Source organism: Chlorocebus sabaeus, chromosome 8, assembly GCF_047675955.1.
Source record: "Chlorocebus sabaeus isolate Y175 chromosome 8, mChlSab1.0.hap1, whole genome shotgun sequence".
Taxonomy (NCBI): Eukaryota; Metazoa; Chordata; class Mammalia; order Primates; family Cercopithecidae; genus Chlorocebus; species Chlorocebus sabaeus.
Window position 1 is genome coordinate 96,532,625 of NC_132911.1, and position 26,557 is coordinate 96,559,181.

Consider the following 26,557-nt stretch of genomic DNA (forward strand, 5'->3'; position numbering starts at 1 on the left):
TGAGCAGTTTCTAGTCCAGTTTCCAGCATTCGTTAACAGACATTTTGCAGGATTTTGACTCATGGGTTCAAGACCCATCCAATCTTCAAGGTATCCATTTGCAATTGAAGACTTGAGGCTGCCTGAGGAAGCTGGATAACATACTTAACTCAGGCATTTAAGTGCATCCTTGTGTTTCCTTATAGGTGATAATAACTGCTGTATTATTTTGAATTTCTCTATGCGTGGAGCATTGCTCTAAATGCATCTCGTGCATAAAACCATTTCATCATAGCAATAGCCTTATTATACAATAAATATGTGCCGCAGCAAGGATGTGCACTGCTTAGGTCTCCTTTCATGAGACATTCTAAACCCACTGCTATGCTAACTCTCAAGCTACACTGTCCCTGGGCTGTTCCCAGCCAATAACTGAGCACAGCTGAGGGCATCAGAGCCAAAGGACTGTGTCAAACATACCTCTAATGGGCAATATTTGCTCAGGGACTTCTCATTAGCCTGGCCAGGATTTTCTCCGAAGTGCCTTATGGTATGAGGCTCTTCCTTCACAATTCTTTCTTCCCACTCTCCTTTCGTGGATGTTAGACTTACTTTGTAATCTGAAGGCTCTCCATGCTATGCTTGCTCTCTCTCCATTTTATGCTACATAGATGCTTCTCCCAATGTCTTGAATATCTGTGTATGTCTTGCATCTTCTTCTCATAGTACTTGAACTGACACCCTTTGATTAACCATATTATCAGAGATCATTAAACAAAGCTAAGATCAGTTGACCAGGAAGTAACAGAGCAGGTATTTGAATCCACGGAGAGAGACCTTTGTATTTTCTCTTAATAATTATGTCCACGTTGAAAACTCCTGGGAGGAAAGAGACTGGGATCCACTCTCTAACAATATAAAACTATGATGGATTTGGGAGGTCTGGCAACAAAAAAGACAAGTGGACTCATTGACAAGATACTCATTCTAACCTTAATGTGACATTAAGGCAGTGGTGCTATATCTGATGAACTTGTTTCTCAGACCCAGGAAGTGAAAAGGGATAGATGTGGCAAAGGAATGGAGATTTGAGGTGCTGAAGGAAATATGCCCTGATGCCCCACAGGCTGGTGAGAATTGTAACTTGCTGATCACATGTTATGCAATGCAATGGATGACAGAGTTAGAGCTATCTCTCTCTCTCTCTCTCTTTTTTTTTTCTGCCAAGTTTCTTTCAGGCCCACAGCATCTTATTATGAAGAGCAATAATGTGGAGACAATGCACAGGCTTTGGCAGGAGGCAAATCCGAGTTCAAATTTCTGTTCCTTGTTATCTGGGTGACACTGTAACATTCAATCTCTAGGAGTCTCAATTTTCACATTTGGACTCTAGAGATAATATAATTCTATTTTAAGAATTTTAAAACATTGCATGAGATAATGTAAATAAATTACTATGATACGTGGTAGTAAAGCTACCAATGCTGATTAATTTTCTAAAAAACACATGCTTTTAATTTACATAGTGGGGTTCAGTTTCTCCATGTACCAAGATAGTTATTCAGGTCTAGGAAAGTCTTGGCCAGCTTACAAGTGAGAGCTTACTCCTAGCTTTTTTTTTTATCTGAACCATGATGAATTACTTGGTATTTGTTTTGCTTTCCCTATCAGTATTTCTGAAAGATGCGGTGACTCCTTATACTATTCAAGAAAGAAAATCCATTGCTTTTCATCCTTCTAAATGAGCTCCCAATTGATCCTACTTTTCTTACTCTTGCTTCTTCTCTCTTTGTGACTTGTTTACAAACAGTAGAGATTCAATACCTTTCTTATTTTTCAAAAATGCCATTTGATTACAACCTTGCTCCACACACTCCTTAGGGCTTACTGAGGTGTCTTGGATAAAAGAAGAGGCCAAGTAGGTGGTTGTGAGGTCATCTCTACATAAGGATTTCTCCTCTTTTAAAAAGATTCTCTTTGAAGAAAGGTGACTTCTGTTATATCATTGCATAACTAATCATCTTAAAACTCAGTGGCTTAAACCAACAGCAGTAATTTGTTCTTGAATCGTAAATGTGAGAAGAACTTGCCTGGATGGCTGCTAACGGTTCAAGGTCTCACGCAGTTGCAGTCAGATGGTGATAGGAATGCAGCATCTGGGGACTGGCAGGGCTTCTCTCTTCATTTAACCACAGGGATTCTCCATGTGGTCTCTCCACATAGACCAGTTTGGACTTTCACAGCGTGTCAGCCTCACGGCAGTGGCACTGCTTCCAATGAAGATTTGTGTACCAGGACAAGTGTTCCAGCTCCCAGGCTGAAGAGCTATTGCCTATTATTATTGTATTAGTCAGGGTTCTCTAGGGGGACAGAACTAATGGAATATATATGTATATTTATATATATAGTATATACTATATATATCATATTTATATGTAGAGAGAGTTTATTAAGTATTAACTGACAAGATCACAAGGTCCCATAATAGGTCATTTGCAGGTTGAGGTGCAAGGAGAGCCAGTCCAAGTTCCAAAACTGAAGAACTTGAAGTTGATGTTCGAGGGCAGGATGCATCCAGCTTAGGAGAAAGATGTAGGCTGGGAGGCTAGGCAGGTCTCTCTTTTCACATTTTTCTGCCTGCTTGTATTCTAGCCGTGCTGAAAGCTGATTAGATTGTGCCCATCCAGATTAAGGGTGGGTCTGCCTTTCCCAGGCCACTGACTCAAATGTTAATCTCCTTTGGTAACACCCTCACAGACACACCTAGGATCAATACTTTGTATCCTTCAATCCAGTCAAGTTGATACTTAGTATTAACCATCACAAGTCCTCCCCTTGTCAACTTGAACACATACACATCACCTGAGATTATACAAAGTCTTCAAATAAAGACAATAATAAGGTCATAATTATGTCTAACATAATACAACTATCCTTCATACAACTGGAAAGGCACCAATCCCCAACCCAAACACTATTGCATAAAATTAACAATACTTAAATGTTGATGTGAAGTCAATACATCTTATGTCATATGATAAAGGAGAAAGGAAATAAAATGAAGATATTTTCTTAGTACAAGTGTACACATGCACAAACATGTTATTTTATTATTATTATTATTTTTGAGAGAGTTTCACTCTTGTTGCCCAGGCTGGAGTGCAATGTTGCGATCACGGCTCACCACAACCTCCACCTCCCAGGTTCAAGTGATTCTCCTGCTTCAGCCTCCCAAGTAGCTGGGATTACAGGTGTCTGTCACAAGCCCAGCTAATTTTTTGTATTTTTAGTAGAGATGGGGTTTCACCATGTTGGCCAGGCTGGTCTTGAACTCCTGACCTCAGGTGATCCACCCACCTCAGCCTCCCAAAGTGCTAGGATTACAGGCGTGAGCCACCATGCCCGGTCTGCACAAACATGTCTTTTTTTTTCTTTCAATTTTTTGTTCTGCTCATTTTTACTATAAGTCAATATCACTTAAACATGGAGTTAAATGTAGATTTTGAAAGATCAACTAACATTTACTTTTTTAATTATATTTTAAGTTCTGGGATACATGTGCAGAAAGTTCAGATTTGTTACATAGGTATACACATGCCATGGTGGTTTGCTTCACCCATCAACCTGTCATCTAGATTAGGTATTTATCCTAATGCTATCCCTCACATAGCCCCTGACCCCCTGACAGGCCCTGGTGTGTGATGTTCCCCTTCCTGTGTCCATGTGTTCTCACTGTTCATCTCCAGCTTATGAGTGAGAACATGTAGTGTTTGGTTTTCATTCCTGTGTTGCTTTGCTAAGAATGATAGTTTCCAGTTTCATCCATGTCCCTGCAAAGGACATTAACTCATCCTTTTTTATGGCTGCATGGTATTCCATGATGTATATGTGCCACGTTTTCTTTATCCAGTCTATCATTAATGGGCATTTGGGTTGGTTCCAAGTCTTCCCTATTGTGAACAGTGCTGCAATAAACATACGTGTGCATGTGTCTTTATAGTAGAATGATTTATACCCAGTAAAGGGATTGCTAGATCAAATGGTATTTCTGGTTCTAGATCCTTGAGGAATCACCACACTGTCTTCCACAATGGTTGAACTAATTTACACTCCCACCAACAGTGCAAAAGTGTTTCTGTTTCTCCACATCCTCTCCAGCACCTGTTGTTTCCTGACTTTTTCATGATTGCCATTCTAACTGGCATGAGATGATCTCTGATTGTGGTTTTGATTTGCATTTCTCTAATGACCAGCGATGATGAGCTTTTTTTCATATGTTTGTAGGCTGCATAAATATCTTCTGCTAAGAAGTGTCTGTTTATATCCTTTGGCCACTTTTTGATATGGTTGTTTTTTTTCTCTTTGTAAACTTGTTTAACTTCCTTGTAAATTACTGATATTAGCCCTTTGTCAGATTAATAGGTTGCAAAAATTTTCTCTCATTCCTTAGGTTGCCTGCTCACTCTGATGATAATTCCTTTTAGGGTGCAGAAACTCTTTACTTTAATTAGATCTCATTTGTCAATTTTGGCTTTTGTTGCCATTGCCTTTGGTCTTTTAGTAACGAATTCTTTGCCCATGCCTATGTCCTGAGTTGTATTGCCTAGGTTTTCTCACCACTGATCCCACAGAAATGCAAACTACCATCAGAGAATACTATAAACACTTCTACATAAATAAACTAGAAAATCTAGAAGAAATGGGTACATTGCTAGACACATACACCCTCCCAAGTCTACACTAGGAAGAATTCAAAACCCTGAACAGACCAATAACAAGTTCTGAAATTGAGGCAGTAATTAATATCCTACCAACTAAAAAAAAGCCCAGGACCAGATGGATTCACAGCCGAATTCTAACACAGGTATAAAGAGGAGCTGGCACCATTCCTTCTGAAACTACTTCAAACAATAGAAAAAGAGGGATTCCTCCCTAACTCATTTCATGAGGCCAACATCATCCCAATACCAAAACTTGGAAGAGACACCAAAAAAAAAAAAAAAAAAAAGAAGAAGAAAAAGAAAAAGAAAATTTCAGGCCAATATCCCTGATGAACATCGATGCAAAAATCCTCAATAAAATACTGGCAATACAGACAAATTGAATACAGCAGCACATTGAAAAGCTTATCCACCACAATCAAGTTGGCTTCATCCCTGGGATGCAAGGCTGGTTCAACATATGCAAATCAATAAACATAATCCATCACATAAACAGAACCAATGACGAAAACCATATGATTATCTCAATAGATGCAGAAAAGGCCTTTGGTAAAATTCAACACTCCTTCATGCTAAAAACTCTCAATAAACTAGGTACTGATGGAATGTATCTCAAAATAACAAGAGGTATTTATGACAAACCCACAGCCAATGTCCTACTGAAAGGGCAAAAGCTGGAAGCATTTCCTTTGAAAACAGGCCCAAAACAAGGATGCCCCTCTCTCACCACTTCTGTTCAACATAGTATTGGAAGTTCTGGCCAGGGCAACCAGGCAAGAGAAAGAAATAAAGGATATTCAAATTGGAAGAGAGGAAGTCAAATTGTCTCTGTTTGCAGATGACATGATTGTATATTTAGAAAACCCCTCATCTCAGTCCAAAATCTTTTTAAGCTAATAAGCAACTTCAGCAAAGTCTCAGGATACAAAATGAATGTGCAAAAATCACAAGCATTCCTATACACCAATAATAGGCAAACAGAGATCCAAATCATGAGTGAACTCATATTCACAATTTCTACAAAGAGAATAAAATACCTAGGAATGCAACTTACAAAGGATGTGAAGGACCTCTTCAAGGGGAACTACGAACCACTGCACAAGGAAATAAGAGAGGACACAAATAAATGGGAAACTATTCCATTCTCATGGATAGGAAGAATTGGTGTTGTGAAAATGGCCATATTGCCCAAAGTAATTTATAGATTCAGTGCTATCCCCAACAAGCTACCATTGACTTTCTTCACAGAATTTTTTTTAAAAACTACTTTAAATTTCATATGGAACTAAAAAAGAGCCTGCATAGCCAGACAATCCTAAGCAAAAAGAACAAAACTGGAGATAACCCACTACCTGACTTCAAACTATACTGCAAGGCTACAGTAACCAAAACAGCATGGTACTGGTACCAAAACAGACATATAGACCAATGGAACAGAACAGAGACTTTAGAAATAACACTACACATCTACAACCATCTGATCTTTGACAAACCTGACAAAAACAAGCAATGGGGAAAGGATTCTCTATTTAATAAATGGTGTTGAAAACTGGAGAGCCATATGCAGAAAACTGAAACTGGAGCCCTTCCTTACACCTTATACAAAAATTAACTCAAGACTTAAACGTAAACCTAAAACCATAAAATCTCTAGAAGAAAACATATTTTTATCAAAAGAAAAAGAACATACTCATGACAATTACAGTCCTCGTTTCTGCAGCTGGTCACATGGTCGTAGCTAGTATTGATGACTACCTTCTTCTACTACCCATTCTGTATTCCTTTTGCCTTCAGCAAACACCTCAGCAGGTCATGGCTTTTTTCCTGGTGGAGTGACCCAAACCTTCATTCCTGAAAGATCTGGGTCATTTGTAGTCCTGCCTGGATTGGACTATTGTAGTTTCCCATTGACCTTAATCACAGGGCAAGGTAATACTAAGAGATGCCCTAATGGATCGTATTCCATGCATACTCTTCCTTACCTCCGTTGTGGAGTAGTAGACTGATTTCATCTTCATAGTCCTGGTCATTCACCCCAGATAACACTGTAACTCCTTTCTTAGCCTGTTGCCTTAAAGGTAAGAGGATCCCAAAGTTTCCAGGTGACAATCTTAACTTCCAGCTTAACGGAGTCATTGTTGTGTCTCCTGATGGCAGCATTCTCCCTCTGGAACTAAGAACTCTAGGCCAGCAAGACAGAATGTAATGTCGTGGAAACAGGAAGCAAAAATTTTGCTAGCAGATCACTGGAGATGATGGTGAGTGGTGTCACTTCCACTTCCACCCCTTGATTCCTGAAGCCGTGAGTCCTGGCTACAGGAGAAACAGTGCCATATATGGGACATTGATTCAGAGCATACACAGTCTTCTGGAGAACTTTGCCCCGGCTCTGCAAAGTATTGTTACCTCGTTGGCATTGTAATTGTGACTTCAAAAGGCCATTCCACCATTTTATCAATTCAGCTGCTTCAGGATGATGAAGAACATGGTAAGACCAGTGAATTCCATGAGCATAAGCCCACTGCCACACTTTTTAAACCATAAATTGAGTGCCTTGGTCAGAAGCAATGCTGTGTGGAATACCACGATGGTGGATAAGACATTCCATGAGTCCACGAATGGTAGTCTTGACAGAAGCATTGTGTACAAGATAGGCAAGCCCACATCCAGAGTAAGTATCTAGTCCAGTGAAGACAAAACTCTGCCCTTTCCATGATGGAAGAGGTCCAATATAATCAACCTGCCACCAGGTAGCTGGCTGATCTCCCTGAGGAATGGTGCCATATTGAGGGCTCAGTGTTGGTCTCTGCTGCTGGCAAATTGGGCATTCAGCAGAGGCCGTAGCCAGGTCAGCATTGGTGAGTGGAAGTCCATGTTGCTGAGCCCATGCATGACCTCCATCCCTGCCACCATGGCCACTTCTCTCATAGGCCCATTGGACAATGACAGGGGTGGCTGGGGAAAGAGGCTGAGTGGTGTCTACAGAATGGGTTATCCTATCCACTTGATTATTAAAATCCTCCTCTGCTGAGGTCACACGTTGGTGAGCACTCACATAAGATACAAACATCTTCACAGTTTTTTTACCACTTGGAGAGTTCCATATGCATTCCTCTACCCGAAACTTCTTTGTCATCAATTTTCCAATCGTGCTTCTTCCAAGTCCCTGACTATCCAGCCAAACTGTTGGTTACAGCCCATAAATCAGTTTATAATTGCATATCTGGCCATTTCTCCTTCCACGCAAAGTGCACAACCAGGTGCACTGCTCAAAGTTCTGCCCACTGGGAAGATTTCCCTTCACTGCTGTCCTTCAGGGATGTCCTAGAAAGGGACTGTAGTACTGCAGCTGTCCACTTTCAGGTGGTGACTGCATATTGTGCAGAACCATCTATGAACTAGGCCCTAGTCTTCTCTTCCTCTGCCAACTTTTCACAGGGAACTCCCCATGAGACCATCCATGCTGGCTGGGGGAGAGAAGGCAGGGTGGCAGGAGTGGAGACGTATCATGTATATACCACTTCCATCTGATGATGCAATGCTGCTATGCATGATCCACTTGATGGCTAGATGGGTCAGAAAGCACCCAATTCACGATAGGTAGTTCAGGTTGCATGGTGACTTGACGACCCATAGTCAAACGTTCAGTTTCCGCCAAAGCCCAGTAACTGGTCAAGAGCTGTCTCAAAAGGAGAGTAGTCATCTGCAGAAGATATCATGGCCTTGCTCCAAAATCCTGGAGGCCTCTGCTGTGATTCACCTATGGGGGCCTGCCAAAGGCTCCAAACAGCATCCTGTCTGCCACTGACACCTCAAGCACCATTGGATATGCTGGGTCATATGGCCCAAGTAAGTGGCAGAGCAGCTTGCACAGCAGCCTGAACCTGTTGTAGAGCCTTTTCCTGTTCTGGACCTCACTCAAAACAGGCAGCCTTTCAGGTCACTTGATAAATGGGCTGGAGTAACACACCCAAATAAGGAATGTGTTGCCACTAAAATCTAAATAGGCCCACTAGGCATTGTGCCTCTTTCTTGCTTGTAGGAGGGGCCAAATGCAGCAACATATCCCTCACCTTAGAAGGAATAGCTTGACAGGCCCCACACCACTGGACTCCTAGAAACTTTACTTAGGTAGAAGTCCCTGAATTTTAGTCTGATCTATTTCCCATCCTCTGGCATGCAAATGTCTCACCAATAAGTCCAGTGTGTTTGCTACTTCTTGATCATTGGAACCAATCGGTATAACATCATTAATATAATGGACCAGTGTGATATCTTGTGGAAGTGAAAAGCTATCAAGGTCTTTCCAAATAAGATTATTACACAAAGCTGGAGAGTTTATATGCCCCTGAGGTAGGGCAGTAAAAGTATATTGGTGGTCTTGTCAGCTGTTGTCTCAGGCAATGCAGGGTTTATCTCCTCAGACAAAGGTGGAAAGGCTGATGGCAGCATGGGTCAGAGAGAGGATGTTGCCACTACTGAGGATGGGGAAGCTGTTTCTTCTGGCAAAAAAAGGTTCATCAGAGTTTACAAACTCAGTGTCCCTAGCTTCATCAGGGTCCTCCCACATGTCCCTATTCCAAGTTGCAGAGTATCATTATTTTCCAATCAATGCCCTCACTTTAACAGTAGACACCTAGCAAGGTTGTGCATGCACTTTTTGTTGCAGGTCAACCACTAACATGATAAGACCTTGTGTCTGTTTTTCCACAATTTCAGCTCTTTCTCTACAGGAGGTAAGACTCTCACTGAGGGCAATTTTAGCAGATTTGAAGCTTCTGAAGCTGGAAGATAGAATCCTTGAGTTCATCATTTTCTTTCATCACTGTGTCCACTGAACTTAGGAGCAACCAACCAGCTTCATATTGTTCCTTGGTTCTCCACATATGGTCAATGGTATTACGTATAGAGTCATTAGACTCCTTGCCTCTCATGAGTGGTGGATCAGGAGTGTCAAATGCATTTATTTTGCATAACTCTCTAAGCAGTTCACACCAAGGACAATCAGTGTTCTCTATATTATTAGAAGTAGAGCCCTTAGCATTTTGGGGTCTAATCATATTTAACAGCCAACTCCAGAAACCCCAAAACCAACTAAAGAACATCATCCTTCATATTCTGTTCCTCTAGCACCACTCCTGGTACCAAAATTTGGATTAGGGTTCTCTAGAGGGAGAGAACTAATGCAACACACACACAAACACACATATGTGTGTGTATATATGTATACATATATGTGTGTGTGTGTGTATATATATAGGAGGATGTAAGCTGAGAGGCTAGGCCAGTCTCTCTTTTCACATTTTTCTGCCTCCTTATATTCTAGCCATGCTGGAAGCTGATTAGATTGTGCCCACCCAGATTATGGGTGTATCTGCCTTTCCCACCCCACTGACTCAAATGTTACTCTTCTTTAGTAACACCCTCACAGACACACCCAGGATCAATACTTCGTATCTTTCCATCCAGTCAAGTTGGCACTCAGTATTAACCATCACAATTAACCTTCACAATTATCAAGCATCAGAAGTCATACAGCATTACTTCCACCACATTCTGTTGATTACAATAAAGTCACCATCCCCATCAGATTCAAGAAAGGAATTAAACTGTACCTTTTCCTAAGAAAGTGTCAAGGTTCAGGAATAGCACACAGGATTATTTTGGACCTCTTCAGAATATACAGTGAGTCACAGGCAGATATTTCCAAATATGGACAGGTAGATATAGATGTTTGAACGTATTGAATATATGACTCTATTGAATGTTTATGTATATTATACACACACACACACACACACACACACAGAGAGAGAGAGAGAGAGAGAGCAATGTTTCTCAAACTATAGTCTGTGGACCTTTTCTAGGAACAAATCTGAGGGCCAGCTAAAATTGCTTGACATGCTACTCCCACTCAAAGATAGTTTTCCTTAACTGAATCTCATTTTCCCTAAATTGCAACAGATTCTAGCCCCACTCCATCTGCAAGAAGGTCTTTGATTGCGGTGCAGTGAGAATTGTTCCCAAGTGACCCTGGAAGCTCAAGCTGAGCTACCTGAATGATGTGATCAAGCTCCTCTCTTTTAGGAGGACTCTAAATGGGATTAGTCCCCACTCTTCTCCCCATGGTAGGGGCTGCACCCAGATTCAGCTGTCCACAGAATCAATGGTTTCTGTCTCCCAACGAGAGGAGGTGTAAGTAATTTTCCAAAGTCTCAAAGTCCTGAGGTACTGGTCACCATTCATTACTAGACAACTCCTATGAACTCCTTGCTTTCTAAGCGGTTTGTGTGTCCCTGTCACACTTGATCTCAACATTAGAGATCACTAGGAAAAAATATCCCTGCCCCAGAACATAGATTCACACTACACATAGCCCCACATCTAGTAACCCTAAATCAGGCCACCCTTTGCTCAGATTACCATATTTCCTTTCTCAAGGTCCTTTAGAATCCCATTTATTTTGATAATAGAGAATTGTACACACTGAGGTTTATCATTTCGACATTATTTCTATGCAAAGGACATACGTAGGAAAACTAAAACTATTCACTCACAGATCCTGGGTATGAAACAGAAAAATGTTGGTGTACTGGTTTGTCATCTCAGCCACCTTGACAACCTTGCAGTCACATTATGCTTAGATGTCTCTTTAATAAGTGAATTGATTATTTACTGCAAAATTATTGGTCTTTATATTAGAATTCTCTGCTTGTAGGTGCCTCAGATTTGACGTGTTGACATGTCTAAACATCAGAAATCACAAATTGGCTGCTCACAGGACTCATGCAACTTGCAGTCATGTTTCTGTGCCTGTACATTTTGAATTAATAGCTAATATATAAAAATAGAATGATAGCTTTAAAAATTGGATTTCTAGCTTCACTTGAAAAATCATCAGAGCCGGCATCACAAGGCTCATGTTGCTTCTGCCAATGATCAGACGATGGTAAATGGTAGCTGTTTTCTTTCTACTCAGCCAGTGGCTAATCTACTTTATTTTTATTTTACATAAACTCCTTGGTCCCAAAGGGCATTAAGTCTGGGACACTTAATAAATATTATATCTCAAATATTCAGCTGATTGAATGATGAGTAATAATGGGGCATATGTTATAATTGGCACATCTATCGAAATATAGGGGAGCAATTGAAAACATCAAGAGAGCTACTCAATGTATGATCACCCAGGAGTAATGGTAGAGCCATTTCATGGTAATTCATTTGTCAAGCCAAATACATGGCTAGGATTGTGAAGAGAAATAAAGAAACATCTGAGCAGCCTAAAGATATGGCATAATATTCACACATTAGAACTCATGCACTTTACTCAAGGGTGAGTACCTTAAACCCTCATTCAACACCCATTTATTCTTTAGATTATGCAAGTAGAAAGCTTAGAAAGAACAACAAAGATTTCACAAATAATCCCTAATCCTGTCATACAGAATACTGTTTTATTTGTTTTATATTAATTTTTACTTTTTATGGGTACATAATAGGTATATATATATCTATGGGGTACATGAGATATTTTGACCCAGGCATGCAATGCATAATAAACACATCATGGAAAATGGGGTATCCATCCCTTCAACATTTACCCATTGTGCTACAAACAATCTAATTATACTATTTTGGTTATTTTTCAATGTACAAGTAAATTATTATAAACTATAGTCACCCTGTTGTGCTATCAAATTCTAAGTCTTATTCATTCTTTCTGTTTTTGGGGGTTACCCATTAACCATCCATCCAGTACCTTTCCCAGCCTCATAACCCTGCTTCTACTGTCTACCTCTCTGAGTGCAATTGACTTGACTCTTAGGTCCCACAAACAAGTGAGAACATGTGAAGTTTGTCACTCTGTGCCTGCCTTATTTCACTTGATCTCCAGTTTCATCATGTTGTTGCAAATGACAGACTCTCATTCTTTTTTATAGCTGAATAGTACCCCATTGTGTATAAGTACCACATTTTTCTTTATTCATTCATCTGTTGATGGACACTCAGGTTGCTTCCAAATCTTGGTATTGTGAACAGTGCGGCAACAAACAGGGGAGTGCAGAGATCTCTTTGATATTCTGATTTCCTTTCTTTTGAGTACATACCCAGTAGTGGGATTGCTGGGTTGTCTAGTAGCTCTATTTTTAGTTTATGGAGGAAACTGCTCCAAACTGCTCTTCAAAGTGGTTGTAGTAATCTTCATTTCCACCAACAGTGTACAAGGGTTCCCTTTCTCCACATCCTCACCAAAATGTGTTATTGCCTCTCTTTTGGATAAAAGTCATTTTAACTGGGTTGAAATAATACCTTATTGTAATTTTGATTTACATTTCTCTGATGATCAGTGATGTTAAGCATCTTTTCATATGCCCGTTTGCCATTTGTATGTCTTCTTTTGAGAAATGTCTAGTTAGGTCTTTTGTCCATTTTAATTGGTTTATTAGATTTTTCCTTTGGAGTTGTTTGAGCTCCATATGTATTCTAGTTATTGTCATATGGTTAGTTTGCATATATTTTCTCCCATTCTGTGGGTTGTCTCTTCAACTTGGTTGATTGTTTCCTTTGCGGTGCAGAAGCTTTTTAACTTGATGTGATCCCATTTGTCTGTTTCTGCATTTTTTGTCTGTGCTTGTGGGATATTATTCAAGCAATCTTTACCCAGATCAATGTCCTGGAGAGCTTCCCCAATGTTTTTTTGCATCATTTTCGTAGTTTGAAGTCTTAGATTTAAGTCTTTAATCAATTTTGATTTGATTTTTGTATATGGAAAGATATAGGGGTCTAGTTTCATTCTTCTGCATATGGATATTCAGTTTTCCTATTACCATTTATTGAAGAGACCTTTTCTCTCAAAGCTAGGCCAAATAAACAATAATATATACATATATGGTATTTCACCTGAGCAAACTCAATTTCAACAAAGATGCCAAGAACATACGATTGGCGTCTTTGTTGAAAATGAGTTCACCATAGATGTGTGGATTTGTTTCTGGGTTCACTATTCTGTTCCATTGGTCTATGTGTACGTTTTTATGCCAGTACAATGCTGTTTTTGTTACTATAGCTCCGTAGCATAATTTTGGCATACCGTTTATAGTATTTTTAAAAATAACATTGGTACTATGTTGTATACATACATAAATGTAGTACAGATCATCTTTGATAATATCTCTTTGTCATTAACGCATCTTAATTTTCCCCACATTATTACATTTTCTTTTACATGGTTTTTAATATCTGTAATACTCTACCATATACATATATCATTGTTTATTTGCTCTAGTTTTTTAGAATTTTTATTATTAAAACTATTTAATAAGCATCCTTGTTGATGAATTTTCCCTCTATACCCGATTGTTTTCTTAGTGTAATGCATGATTATAAATACTTAGTATAAAATACTTTGGAATGTGGATTACTGTTTCAAATAATACTTCTTAAAATATATCCATTCATATTCCTATCAACATTATACGTGAATTCCCATTGTCCCAAGAACTACCTTCCCCAAACTGGATATTATCATTTGGATTTCAGGCATAGAAATAAAATAAAAAGACAGAAAACAATAAAAAAGAAACTAACACCAACTAAAACTATGATGGGGGAGACATATTAGAGAAAACAGCCTTGTAGTCCTCAATAGCTCCTGAAATCATCCCTGGGTACTATGCAATAATGAATATTCATAGCGATGGCCATGAGTCATCAAGTAAAGGTTAATTCACACTCAAATAACTTGGCTTCAAAAGTATACATTATTAGTGAATTGTATTCACTATTTTGTATTCACTATATTGTAACCTTGTATAACCCTTTGAAAAAATAATTCTGCAATATACCCGGAGCCTTAAAATATTATACCTTTTGACTCTATAATTTCACTTTTTGGACTCTTATGTTAAAATAAGTAATTCTCATATAAAAAAAGGACCAGTGTACCTTAATGTTTACCAACATATTACTCATACTAGTAATAAAATAAAATGAAGCATGAAACTAAATATCCAATGAAAATTGAATGCTTGTAGAAATTATGGTAAATCTACCTCCAAGCTGTGATAAACAGCCATTATGATAATATTTATTAGTAGCTTATAGTAACTTAAAAAATGCTTATACAAAACTGTCCTAACAATATACTCATAGCTATGTAAAATAAGTTCTATGCAAATAAATAGGTTAGAAAGAAATGCACTAAAATATGTAAAATATTAGCAACCATCAGTCAGCTTTCAATGTTGGAATGATAGATGATTGTCTTCCTTTTATTTTTCTGTCTGTGTTTCAAATTTTCCATAATGATAATATTCTATTTTTATAACAAACAAAACCATAAACACTTATTTTTAAGTACTTCCTTTAACAAATTTTAGATAAGTATCTCAATTTTTACACAAAGGTTTACTTTTAAACCTTTAAATTAATTAATATGTTTAAATGCTAAGTTTCAATCATCTGAAGAAATCCTCATCCAAAATTCAACATGTTATTCACCATGATGGCAGATAAATTTGATATTATTGCATATGAAATATTTCTAAATTCTACCTGCCTTACTATATAGACTAGAAGGTATTCTGATAGCATTAACAATATAAGTATGATGAGTTTTTGAGAATCTATCCATGTATCAATTATCGATTACTATGATAATGCCACCTTATGAAGGACCACAAGAACTTATTAGCAAACTAATGAATGTTTATTAAGTTCATGAGTCTGTGGGTCAGAAATTTAGGCTGGACTTGGCTGGGAACATCTGCTATTGAATGAGCTTGCCCACATCTCTAATAGTGAGTGTCACATTCCATCATAGCTGGGTAGATTGTAGCTACTGGGGTTTTCCCATATCTCATTCACCAGCAGACTACCTGGTCATGTGGCCACATTCTCATGGTGATGTCAGAGGGAAGAGTGCCAGCAGAAATACTCTGCTTAGATCACATCTTCTATCATCCCCTTGTCCAAAGTCAGTCATATGATCAAACCCTGAGCCAGAAGTGAGGAGACATTACAGTTATACAGTAATGGATGTACCTACAGGCAGCATGACAGATTTGGCCATTAATGTAATCAGTCTTCCACCATACTGAAAACATTTTTAGATTTCTCTATTTTTAGATGCTATTCTAGGTTCCTGATCTGGTGTTGCCATCAACATGCTAATTGTTCCTGTACACTTGCAAACTCATTAAACCTGAGAAAGATGGCAAGTCTGATTCTTCTTCCTAACTCCAGACTGTAGGGACAAACCAAAAAGAAAAACTATTTTATCCAAATAGAAAAACATTATGAAACAAAGCATCTATTGGGTTGCAGCTGGACAAATTTTATATAGCTGGAGAAAATTTCTCTTGGCCTTGGCTGACATGAATCCATTTCAGAACCAAAAATTGAAAAGAGCATCTGGTATTTTATAACGGGTCTTTGTTATGGTTTATTTTTAAGCTTGAATTTTATCATCCAACGCAAAGTTAATTTCATACAAAACTAATTCCATGAGAGCATCAGGATTGATAAATGCTCATTGAGTAACTGAATGCTGGATTTAATCAATTGATATTTGAATTATGTGCTACAACAAATTAATAGTTGAAATTTCTCTGCTGTATAATTCATCCTGACAGAAATAGACCAGATATACGTTTCCATTTCTTCCCAAAACAGAGAAATTTTTGTTATAAAGAGACAGAAGTTTTTAAAAAAGGATATCAGCTATTCTACTCACAAATATATGTCTTATCTGGGAAGTTTTACTAAAACAATAAGTTTGAGGAGAATATTAGGTGAGGAAACTCAGCAGACAAAAAGTAGAAAGCTGGTTTTGACAGAAGGGAACATATCTATTCTCCTTCTTAGTTATCCATTTAGATAATAAAAGATAATTATTCATCAGAATTAGGAGATACACATTCACATACTCTGTTTCATCATTAAAGGTGAAGTTATTTCTTAAATCATTTTGAGCTTCATTATGTGACTAAGACAGAATTGGTGTATAATAACATTATAAAGTTATTTGTACTTATTAATGTAAAATTATTATTATATTATAAAAAGGCATGAAGCATTAATACACGCTACAACGAAGATGAACCTTGAAAACATTATGCTAAGTAAACCAGTCACAAAATACCATGTGTTGTATGATTCTATTCATAAGAACTATCCAAATCTCTGGTAAAACTACAGAGATAGAAGGTTTGGGAGTTCCTGAGGCTGGGATGATGTAGGGATGTGGAATGACTGCTAATGCATGTGTGTTTCTTTGGGGGAGTTTGAGACATTCTAAATTAGATTGTGGTGATGTTTGTGCAACTCTGTGAATATACTAAAAGTCATTGAGCTGTACATTTTGAACAGGTGAATTTTATGGTATGTGAAATATATGTTGATAAAGTTGTAAAAAATGTATATTTAAAAATCTGGCAGCAATGTTTAGACAAATGGCAAGCATTATGAAGAATATTGGATACAAATGAAATATCTCTCAATGATTAAATTATTTAAAATCAATTGGCATTCTCTTTACTAAAATTATATAAATAATTCAAAAGGAATTATAATATCACTTAGATTTGAGTGAACTAAGAATCATTTTTATCATTACTGTAACAAAAATAAAACACATAGGAACACATGAGAGTTCCCTACTGAGTTTAAAGAAGACAAATAACGGGGAAAAAAAGGAAAGTGGAAGATCATAGAAATATAATGAAGAGTCAGAAGTAAATTCCAGGGAAGGAAATGAAGGAATTCGAAAAGAAGAAAAAGATCAAATAGAAGTGGAAAGAGGTCTCAGGAAAATGAAGAGTTCTGCTTCAGGATTCGGGTTTCTGTGAATGCGAGCTGCTGATTAGGGGCAGATAAGACATGGTTCCCTTCCAAGTTGAATTATTTCAGCATAGCTTCTCATTTTCTTTTAAACGTTTTTACTGATAGAGCCATGCGTGCCTATATTCACAAAATATTTGGGACACAAATATAAAAACATACCTAATTTCCATAGCACCATTGCCCTCTCTAAATAAGTGGGACTTGATCAAATTATGCATCTACAGACCTATGGAACCCAATTAACTCAGGAAGATCTTAGAAAGGGTAGCAAATGTGTAGGTCTTCTCAAAGTGTAGATTTATTTATCTATACTTTATTATTTAACTTTTCTTCAAGGTTCTCCTGTCTTTGTGATTCTCTAAGACAACTTATATGCTTTAAGAGTCAGTAAGGGGCCAGGTGCGGTAGCTCACACCTGTAGTCTCAGCACTTTGGGAAGCAGAGGTGGGGTGGATCACTTGAGGTTGGGAATTCCAGACCATCCTGGCCAACATGGTGAAGCCCCATCTCTACTAAAAATAAAAACACACACACAAAAAAAGTAACTGGGAGTGGTGGCAGACGCCTTTAATCCCAGCTACTTGGGAGGCTCAGGTAGGAGAGTCGCTTCCACATGGGAGGCTGAGGCAGAAGAGTCGCTTGAACCCAGGAGGCGGAGGTTGCAGTGAGACTGGATCGTGCTGCTGCACTCCAGCCTGGGCAACAGAGGGAGACCCCGTCTCAAAAAACAAACAAACAACAACAATATAAAGAGTCAATACGGGTGCTCACATGCCTGATTATAGCAAGCCATACCACCAGCATAGACATTGATCTTCAAAACCAAAAAGCAGCATTACAGACAGCTCCCTCTCAGGATCTGCTTCAGTTAGTCTTAGAACTCTCAAAGATTCTGGAATAAGAATCGATCTATATCACATATCCCAGTCACTTTTATTGAAATCACATGCCCTTGTCACACACAGCATTCATATTGAATTACTTATTTCTTCTCCATCAAGCAACAGCTTAACCTTGGATTGACTTCTTAGCTTACAAGCTACGCAAAGTTATTATGTGACTGAAAAAAAGCTAAAGTGTGTTTGAGGAAAGCAGACAAGAAAGGCCACATAGTTCGATCAGAGTCAAAGATAACAAATGACAGTTCATAGTTTATATTGCCCAAGGTGAAACTTCACAACTGTAGTCATCCTTCAGTGTTCTGAGATTCAGAATGTGTATTTTAAAAATAAAATAATGTCAAGTTAAAAATTAGATATTTAAAGTACATTTTATGAGCATTTGGTTAACAGTGACAAATCAATCCAATAATATTTTGTGCTTGTTGGAGGCATTTTGAGTGCTCTACACCATGAAGAAGGGCTAAGGTTGGTGTGGGTAGTGGTTACACAAGCTAGGATGTTTATTCTGGAAAGTTCTTAGACACAAAGTGAGCCCAATCTTTTGGTATTGGCACTGTTTGCCCTGTGAGTGCTTCTTCCTACTTTTTCTACTCTTGGGATGGTCTATTTCCAGATGCAATTTGATCACTTTAGGGAATATTCTTATCTTGCTTCTTTATTGCCAGAAGATAAGAGCTTTTTTTTTTTAATGACCATATTGCCTCATTTTAAAAATAATAAGAGCTATGTGTTGATGTTTAAGAGTAAGAAGTAGTGGCAAAAATTCAATTGCTAACACACAATAAACACAAGGAAGAGGCAAACTCAGTAGTGAAGTTACATAACCATTCAAATTAATTTCTTCTTTATAGAGTATAAGATTCCAATTGGATGCAGTTAGACAGCAAATCTTTATTGCATCTAACCAAATATGTTTGTGTTATTGAGATGCTCTTGAGTGAAACTCTCTGAAATACAGGACAACAGAAATGTGCTAGAAATATACCATTTAGGCTCTGGGAAAAAAAATCTATGAAATTTATATTACATGGCTTTATGTATATAAAACAAACCTAAACACTCATTAGAAAGTTAAGCATGACTTAAGAAGGTAGTATTACTAAAGTGTGGTAGGGGCAAAAAAAAAGAAAAATAAATTTCATACAAAATAACAAATAAAAAAAATCAAAATTTAGATATAGACAAGATGAAAAGAAAACATTGTCAGAGTCATAGTAAAAAGAGTCACTCAAAATGTCAAGACATTTTGGAGATAAATGGAGTTACCAACAAAAAGTCTTTCAAATAGCATTGGTGCAGAATTTTAGAAATGAACAGAAATAAACTAGAAATCATAGAAAAGGTAAGTAAAAAACTGTTCTTACATTGAGAAAGATACAAAAAAACAGAACTTGTAGATTAGGCAGTATATAAGCAATCACTAATTAATTAGGAGATATTCTGAAATGATATCACTTACTTAGATGCTTGAATGATTAAATTTGTATTTTTAGAAGCAATGTTAGAGAAAACGGCTATTTTAGATTATTATAAGAAGAAAAATATTTATTGAAAATATAACCCTGGAATTATTTTTATAGTTATGATGCAAGTAAACCCAGGAAAAATACAGTAAAAGGTAAATATATTATTTGTAATATATATCATAGTTGATATGATATATCATACAATAATATAATATATACTTTTACATGTAATTTTACTTATACCATTTCACTACAATTTCAATTTTTTAAAATGACAATATGACAAGAATCTAGATATTTTAAATTTAGAAGTAAATCTTGGATCTAAAACCAACTTTAAAAAATTCAGATGGAAAAGCAGCTACCCGCCCAGCTACCTGAGGTATCTGCCAAGAAGCCAGGTGCTTTGTGGGAATCTCTTCCATAGCTTAGCATCTGGGTTTTCTAAGCTGTTACCAAGGGAGGAAAAAGGAAAAAAATCTACCACAGTGTGTAGTGCTGAGGTTACTGGCCTCTTCAGAACAATAATATGAAAATGTTTTCTTTTCAACAATGAGACTCACAAAATGGGAATAGAAATCCAAAGGTAACAAAATACTGTATTCTCTAAAATGTCTTTTCTGCATTATTTTTAATTTATGTTAAGACTGTATTAGCTTCAGAGTGTTTATCTATGTCCCCAAGAGAGGATTAGCTGGGAACATTCTTTGAGATAAACTAAAAGAACTATTTGGTGCTGGCACCGTTAAATTTTTCTGATGTGCAGGTGTTTGTAGTATTTGTACAGTTGCCTGATTGGTTTTCATCCAGGTAAATCCACAGAGAATAAGGTTTATCGTTTCAGGATAGAGAGGTGCAGAGGCTATTACAGAATATAGCAAAAACCTGCCACTAGCCACTTCCATGCTATTTTCTAAAGCGTTTCATGTTCTGACTTGGAGAATATAAGCAAGACTTCATTTCATTGAACATTTCTTACTGATCTTTGCTGAATCACATGCATTTTACTTTTTCCCAATGTCTTTCATGATCCACTCTGTATTCCTAACTCTTCATCAGTATTACAAAGTGAGAATTTATGTTGTTACAAAATAATAAAATACATTAAATAGCTTGTTATTTTCGGATATGCTTTACAATAGTTATGGAAAAAGAGTTCATACATTTACTCAATTGTTCCATCAACAAAATTTTATGAAGCCTCTGAAATTTTCCAGGCAATGTGCTGGGTGCAGGAGATAGAAGGGTGATCAAAACAGAAATGATCTCTGCCTTCATGAAGTTTATGGTTCAATGGAGAGGCAGAGAAACTGGGTATCACATTGGAATTTTAACCACAATACCAAAGTATATTAAATGCTGCATTTCACAGGATGTATTAGATCACAAGCGGAATTAATAAATGATGTAGCCGTATGTTGATGCTAAGTGGGGAGTATAAGACTAAAATTTCTTGAGCTCATACCACATGCCAGCCTCAGAATTGCATGATGACTAGGCTATGATTAATTTAGCCATTCTGTTAATGGGCAATATTTTTTCTAATTTCTTCCTTTAACAAATGATGTTACAAAGAATATTCTTGTACCATTGTTATACTTGTTTCTCTGTGCAAATATACAAGTGCACATACACAAGGAGTTTTCTAAGACACATCCACAGGAATGGAATTGCTTGGCATGAACACATTCTAATTTACAACATATTGCCAAATCATTCTCCAAAATGCTTGTACCAACTTATACTTCTACCAACAACTTAGAAGAGTTATATTAATCTGTGCCCACACTTCATATTGCAAGACTTAAATTCTGCCCATGTTATGAGTTTAAAATGTATGTAATTGTTGTTTTGATTTTCATTTTCCTGATGACTAATGAATAAAGCATCTCTTAATAAAAACATAAGTGATTCAGCAAAAGTTTCCTCACCCTTAAAACCATTCATCCACAGTGAAAACTACCATGTTGGAGACTGGAAAAGGCTTTGTTGGAAGGGTTCCTTCAAATAATGTTATGCAATGAGTTCCCCAGACAAAAAAAAAAAAAAAAAAAGTGAGCATTTGAGTGTGGCTGCCCCTTATCTTAGTCCTTCAGATACAATGAACTGATGTCTAACTACAACCTAGAAAACCAAATTGCAGAAACAGGCCAGCCAGCTGTTTCTATAACAGAACAAAGAAGAGTTGATTCTATATTCAGATTGGTCTGTTCTTCCAGAAGTTGTCCAGTAAAGGAAACTGAGACTTCAGTGCACCAGATGCACACAGAAGGTGCGAGAGCTGTCCCGGAGCTGTTTTAAATTCTACCTTAGAGTACAATCTAGGAGGTTGACAGGAACCCAAAGGTATATTTTATGTGCTGTAGAAAAAAGAAGGAGGAGCTGAAGTATGTGTGACTAGCAAGAGAAAAAATGAATCTCCTATGTCACAGGAAGTACAAGGTTGTGACTAGGTGATGTGAATAAAATACTCATCTCAGGCACAAAATTTAAGGAGCACCCAAAAAGCAAAATTTCAGTAACCAAGATAAGTAAAATTTTAATGCACTATTTCAAAAAAAAATCAGAATTAATGCCAAAGAATTTATGATGAACAAAATATTATTTCTTTAAGACAGTACTCAACCCTGGACTTACATATCCCTGCCTCACTTTCCTCCCTCTAATCCTGACTTTTCAGGGAATGTCCCTAGAGGAAGACCCTGAAAAATAGAAAAATAAAGAGCCCAAGAAAGAGTCAGCTTTAAACCTCTTCCAGGCCCAGAAACTATGAAGTTCTCTTGTCCCAGTACCAGCCAGCGAAGACTACACTGCTGCCTTGTCTTTCATCCTTCCTCCCTTCCCAGCACAACCATCAGCCTCATTTCTGTTGGGGTCAGGAGCCACAGCAGGCAGGTGAAGGGGAGGCATGAGGGTTGTGTGTAAGGAGAGCTGATGGTACCAAGTTTAGTCTGTGTTTTGTGCCTTAACATGATCATCACAGGTCCTTTTTATCATTTAAGAGATATGGATGCTGTCCATTTTTTTGTCCAGAAGCAAAAGAAAATTAGCAAATCAAAGGGACTGTAGGAAACAAGATGCTTTCTGCTGGTTCAGTGCACCAGTTATACAAGAAAGTAAATGTATACTTACAAATCGAGATACAAGTTCTGCAGAAACTATAGTCTCTCTGCTTTAGATAGGGTGGTCAGGGCAATAGCTCTGGGCATCTCAGAAGAGATGAGGGAGTGCCAAACAGCCCAAGAGTTGGTGGCACAGAGAAAAACCTAAGAAAAGGCCCTGTAGCAGCAGGAAGTGTGGCTCCTTCTGAATCCGAAAGGCCAGACTCACTAGACGGTACCACTGGTGGTATTAGACAGAAAAGGGGAACTAGGACCAGATCTGGTGGACTAAGGCAAGGACTTTGGATTCTTTTCTAAGTTTTATAAAGGTTCATTCAAGGATTTTGAGGATCAGATTGGCATGGCCTGCTTTCACCAGTGATGTCCTAGAGGGTGCAATAAGGCAAGAAGAAGAAATAATATGCATAGAGAATGAAATGGAAGAAGTAAATTGCCTCTATTCACAGACAATACAGAGTATCCTAAGGAATCCTCAATACAACTACTCAGGAGAACTTCAAAATGTGACAAAATTAAAAATCAGTATTTAAAAATCACTTTTATTTCTACACGTTATTAGAAAAAAATATTGGAAAATTAAATTTCCAAAGCAAGACTACTTATAACATCAAAACCATAAAATACTTAAAAATAACATTAACAAAAGATATGAAAGACCTCTACAATAAAAAACAGAGAGAAATTAAAGGAGGCCTATATAAATGCAATATGTCATGTTCAAAGAGTACAAGATTCAATAATGTTAACACATCTATTCTTCCTGAATTAATCCATAGATGCAATGTAATCCCAACAGGTATGTTTTTAAAGAAATTGAGAAATTAATTTTAAAATTGTTATAAAAAAGCAAAAGACCTAGAATAGCTGTAACTATATTTAAAAAGAACAAACTTGAATGATTCACAATGCCTGTTTTCCAAATTACTTTTATAGTTACAGCATCAAGACAATGTGATATTGACATAAGACAGACAAAAATTAAATGAAATAGACCAAAATATACACAGGCAGTTAATTTTTGACAAAAATGTAAGTTAAATGCAATGGGGAAAGGAAAATTGTTTCAACAAATGTTATTGGAATAACTGGATAACATGAATTTCAATCCTTATTTGACACCATATACACATATTAATTTGAAATGTATCACAGTCCTAAATACGAGAGCTAAAATTATAAAACTTCTAGAAGAAAATGTAGTGAAACACTTTAGTAACCTTATGTTTGGCAAGGATTTCTTTAAAAAGACATGTAGTAACATAAAATTAACATAAAATAGTAACATATTAACATAAAAAGAGATACATGGACCTCATCAAAATTAAAATTCAACTAGAAAACATTACCTCATCAAAATTAACTAAAATTAGCTAAAAAACACTCCATAAAAATATAAATGGCAATACATAGACTCGGAGAAAGTATTCTCAAATTATATGTCTATAATCTTTACATATAAGTAAAGAACTCTCGCACATAATTAACCAAACCACAAATAATCAATTACAAATGGACAAAAGAATTGGCATCCAAAAGAAGATATATCAATGGTTAATACATGAAAAGTTCTCAACATAATTAGTAATGATGGACATGCAAACCAAAACCAGAAAGAGATTCCCTTTCCCATCACTAGAATGGCTACAACGAAAAGTGTTGACAACACCAAATGTTGAGGAGGATGCGGTAGATCTGCAATTCTCAGACATCACTGGTAGGGTGAAAATTTAAGAACTTTAGGAAACAATTTGACAAGTTTTTAGTAAGTGGTATCTATACCTACTCTATGAGTAGTTATACTTCAATATATTTTAGTAGTTATACTTCAATATATTTACCCAAGGGGAATAAAAACGCATTTCCTCACAAAGAACTGTACCTGGAGGTTCATAGCACCATTATTCACATTATTCATAGTACCCAAAAAGTGAAAACAATTCAAATGTCTATCAACCAATGAAAGAATAAACAAAATGTTTTATATTCATACAATTAAATATTACTGAGGAATTAAAAGTGTAAGCTTTACACACCTACACAAACACACACATACACACATATAATAAAGGCTTCATTTGTTGTAGTTGAGTTCTGTTGCTTCTAGATGCCTACACAACACTCAAGGATTCAAAATAGCCTCTTCTAGAAGAAACATTTAAAAATATTCATCCCTGGCATGGCTCCAATTGTGGGGACATAGTTTATTCAGGGTAATAAACTGAATTCTATATTTTCTCTTCTTTTGTGCTTAAAAAAGTGTTTTAAAATATTTTATTTATTTTGATGTGAGATTAAAGTGGAGAAAAAGGTTATTAAACTATAATTATAATATAATACATCCTTCTATTTTTGTTATACTAGGAGAAGAAGAGTGTTAATATAATGAATTACCTACTTTTAATTTTACAATAGATGAAGGCCACATTCATTTGCAACTTTTGTTTAAAGAATCTAAATTAGAGGAAAATGTTTGCTTACTTCTGTGAATAAAAAAAATGAAACCAGGTTTAATAGAAATTAAAATAAGAAGGAATCAAATAAAAATGATTTATCAAAACTTATTATTTATTTACAATAGGTTTAAGCCTTCACATTATATAAATTATATGTATCAGCAAAGGGTCTTTCAGCTTCTCTCCAGCACCTTTGGCACACCTATAAATTTGAGTAAATCTTTCAAGCCTCTTATTTTCTGGTGAATTCTTTCACTACAAATTAAATACTTATTGTAAGCAAGTAATATCTTATATAGTTACTATATTTCTTCATTTCAAGAGTACATGCATATCTTAATTCATTCTAGATGATCCCAATTTGTGGAATGTTACAGCTTGTGTTCATGTGTAATTATGTACCATTAAAATAATAATAGCTGTCGTTCATTCAGAACCTCCTATACCTGACACTGTGCTAACTATATCACATACATTATCTCAACTAATCCTCACAACAGGCCTAGGAAGTAGGGACAATAATTAATCTCCATGTTTCAGATGAGAATTCAGAAGCTCAGAGAAATTAAGAAACGTAACCAAAGTCTGACTGTTAGGAAATACCAGAGCAGGATTTGAACTAAGTTCTTCATCACTTTACAGCCTGTAGTTTTAAAAGCCAGGCATACTGCTGCTTGGTTCTCTGAACTTAATACAGGTTATTATGTATAACTAATGTTACTCATGAAGGGCCTGACACCGGATGTCTTAGATAACACAAAGAGAAACTGTCCACAGCTTTACTGTGGCTCTTCCCATAGCCCTGGAGCTCTCTGGGTGAGTGGCACTAAGCAATATAAATACTGAAATTACCTCATTGTAAACATAACATCACTAGGCTTCAGTGATAACCAATTTCTAGTTGTATTTTACCTTATACTTTGTTCATAAAAATCTCCTTACCAAATATATCAGATGGATTACAGATTTATTTCTTCTACCAAACCCCTGCTAAAAGAACAGTAAATGTGTTTCAAATTGTATTAGTCTACCAGGGCAATAATAGGAGGAGAAGGATGCTTGGAAAAT

General features: G+C 36.8%; 1 protein-coding gene across 1 annotated transcript in view; it reads right to left on the reverse strand.

Annotated features, from left to right (window-relative positions):
• Positions 1 to 25,516, reverse strand: part of LOC103237122 (uncharacterized) — a 77,540-nt gene extending 52,024 nt beyond the window's left edge. The window contains exon 1 of the mRNA XM_038000293.2: positions 25,432 to 25,516. Within this exon, the coding sequence (XP_037856221.1) occupies positions 25,432 to 25,465 (34 nt within the window). The 5' untranslated portion in view covers positions 25,466 to 25,516. The remainder of the gene's footprint in view (positions 1 to 25,431) is intronic.
• Positions 25,517 to 26,557: the final 1,041 nt, after the last annotated feature.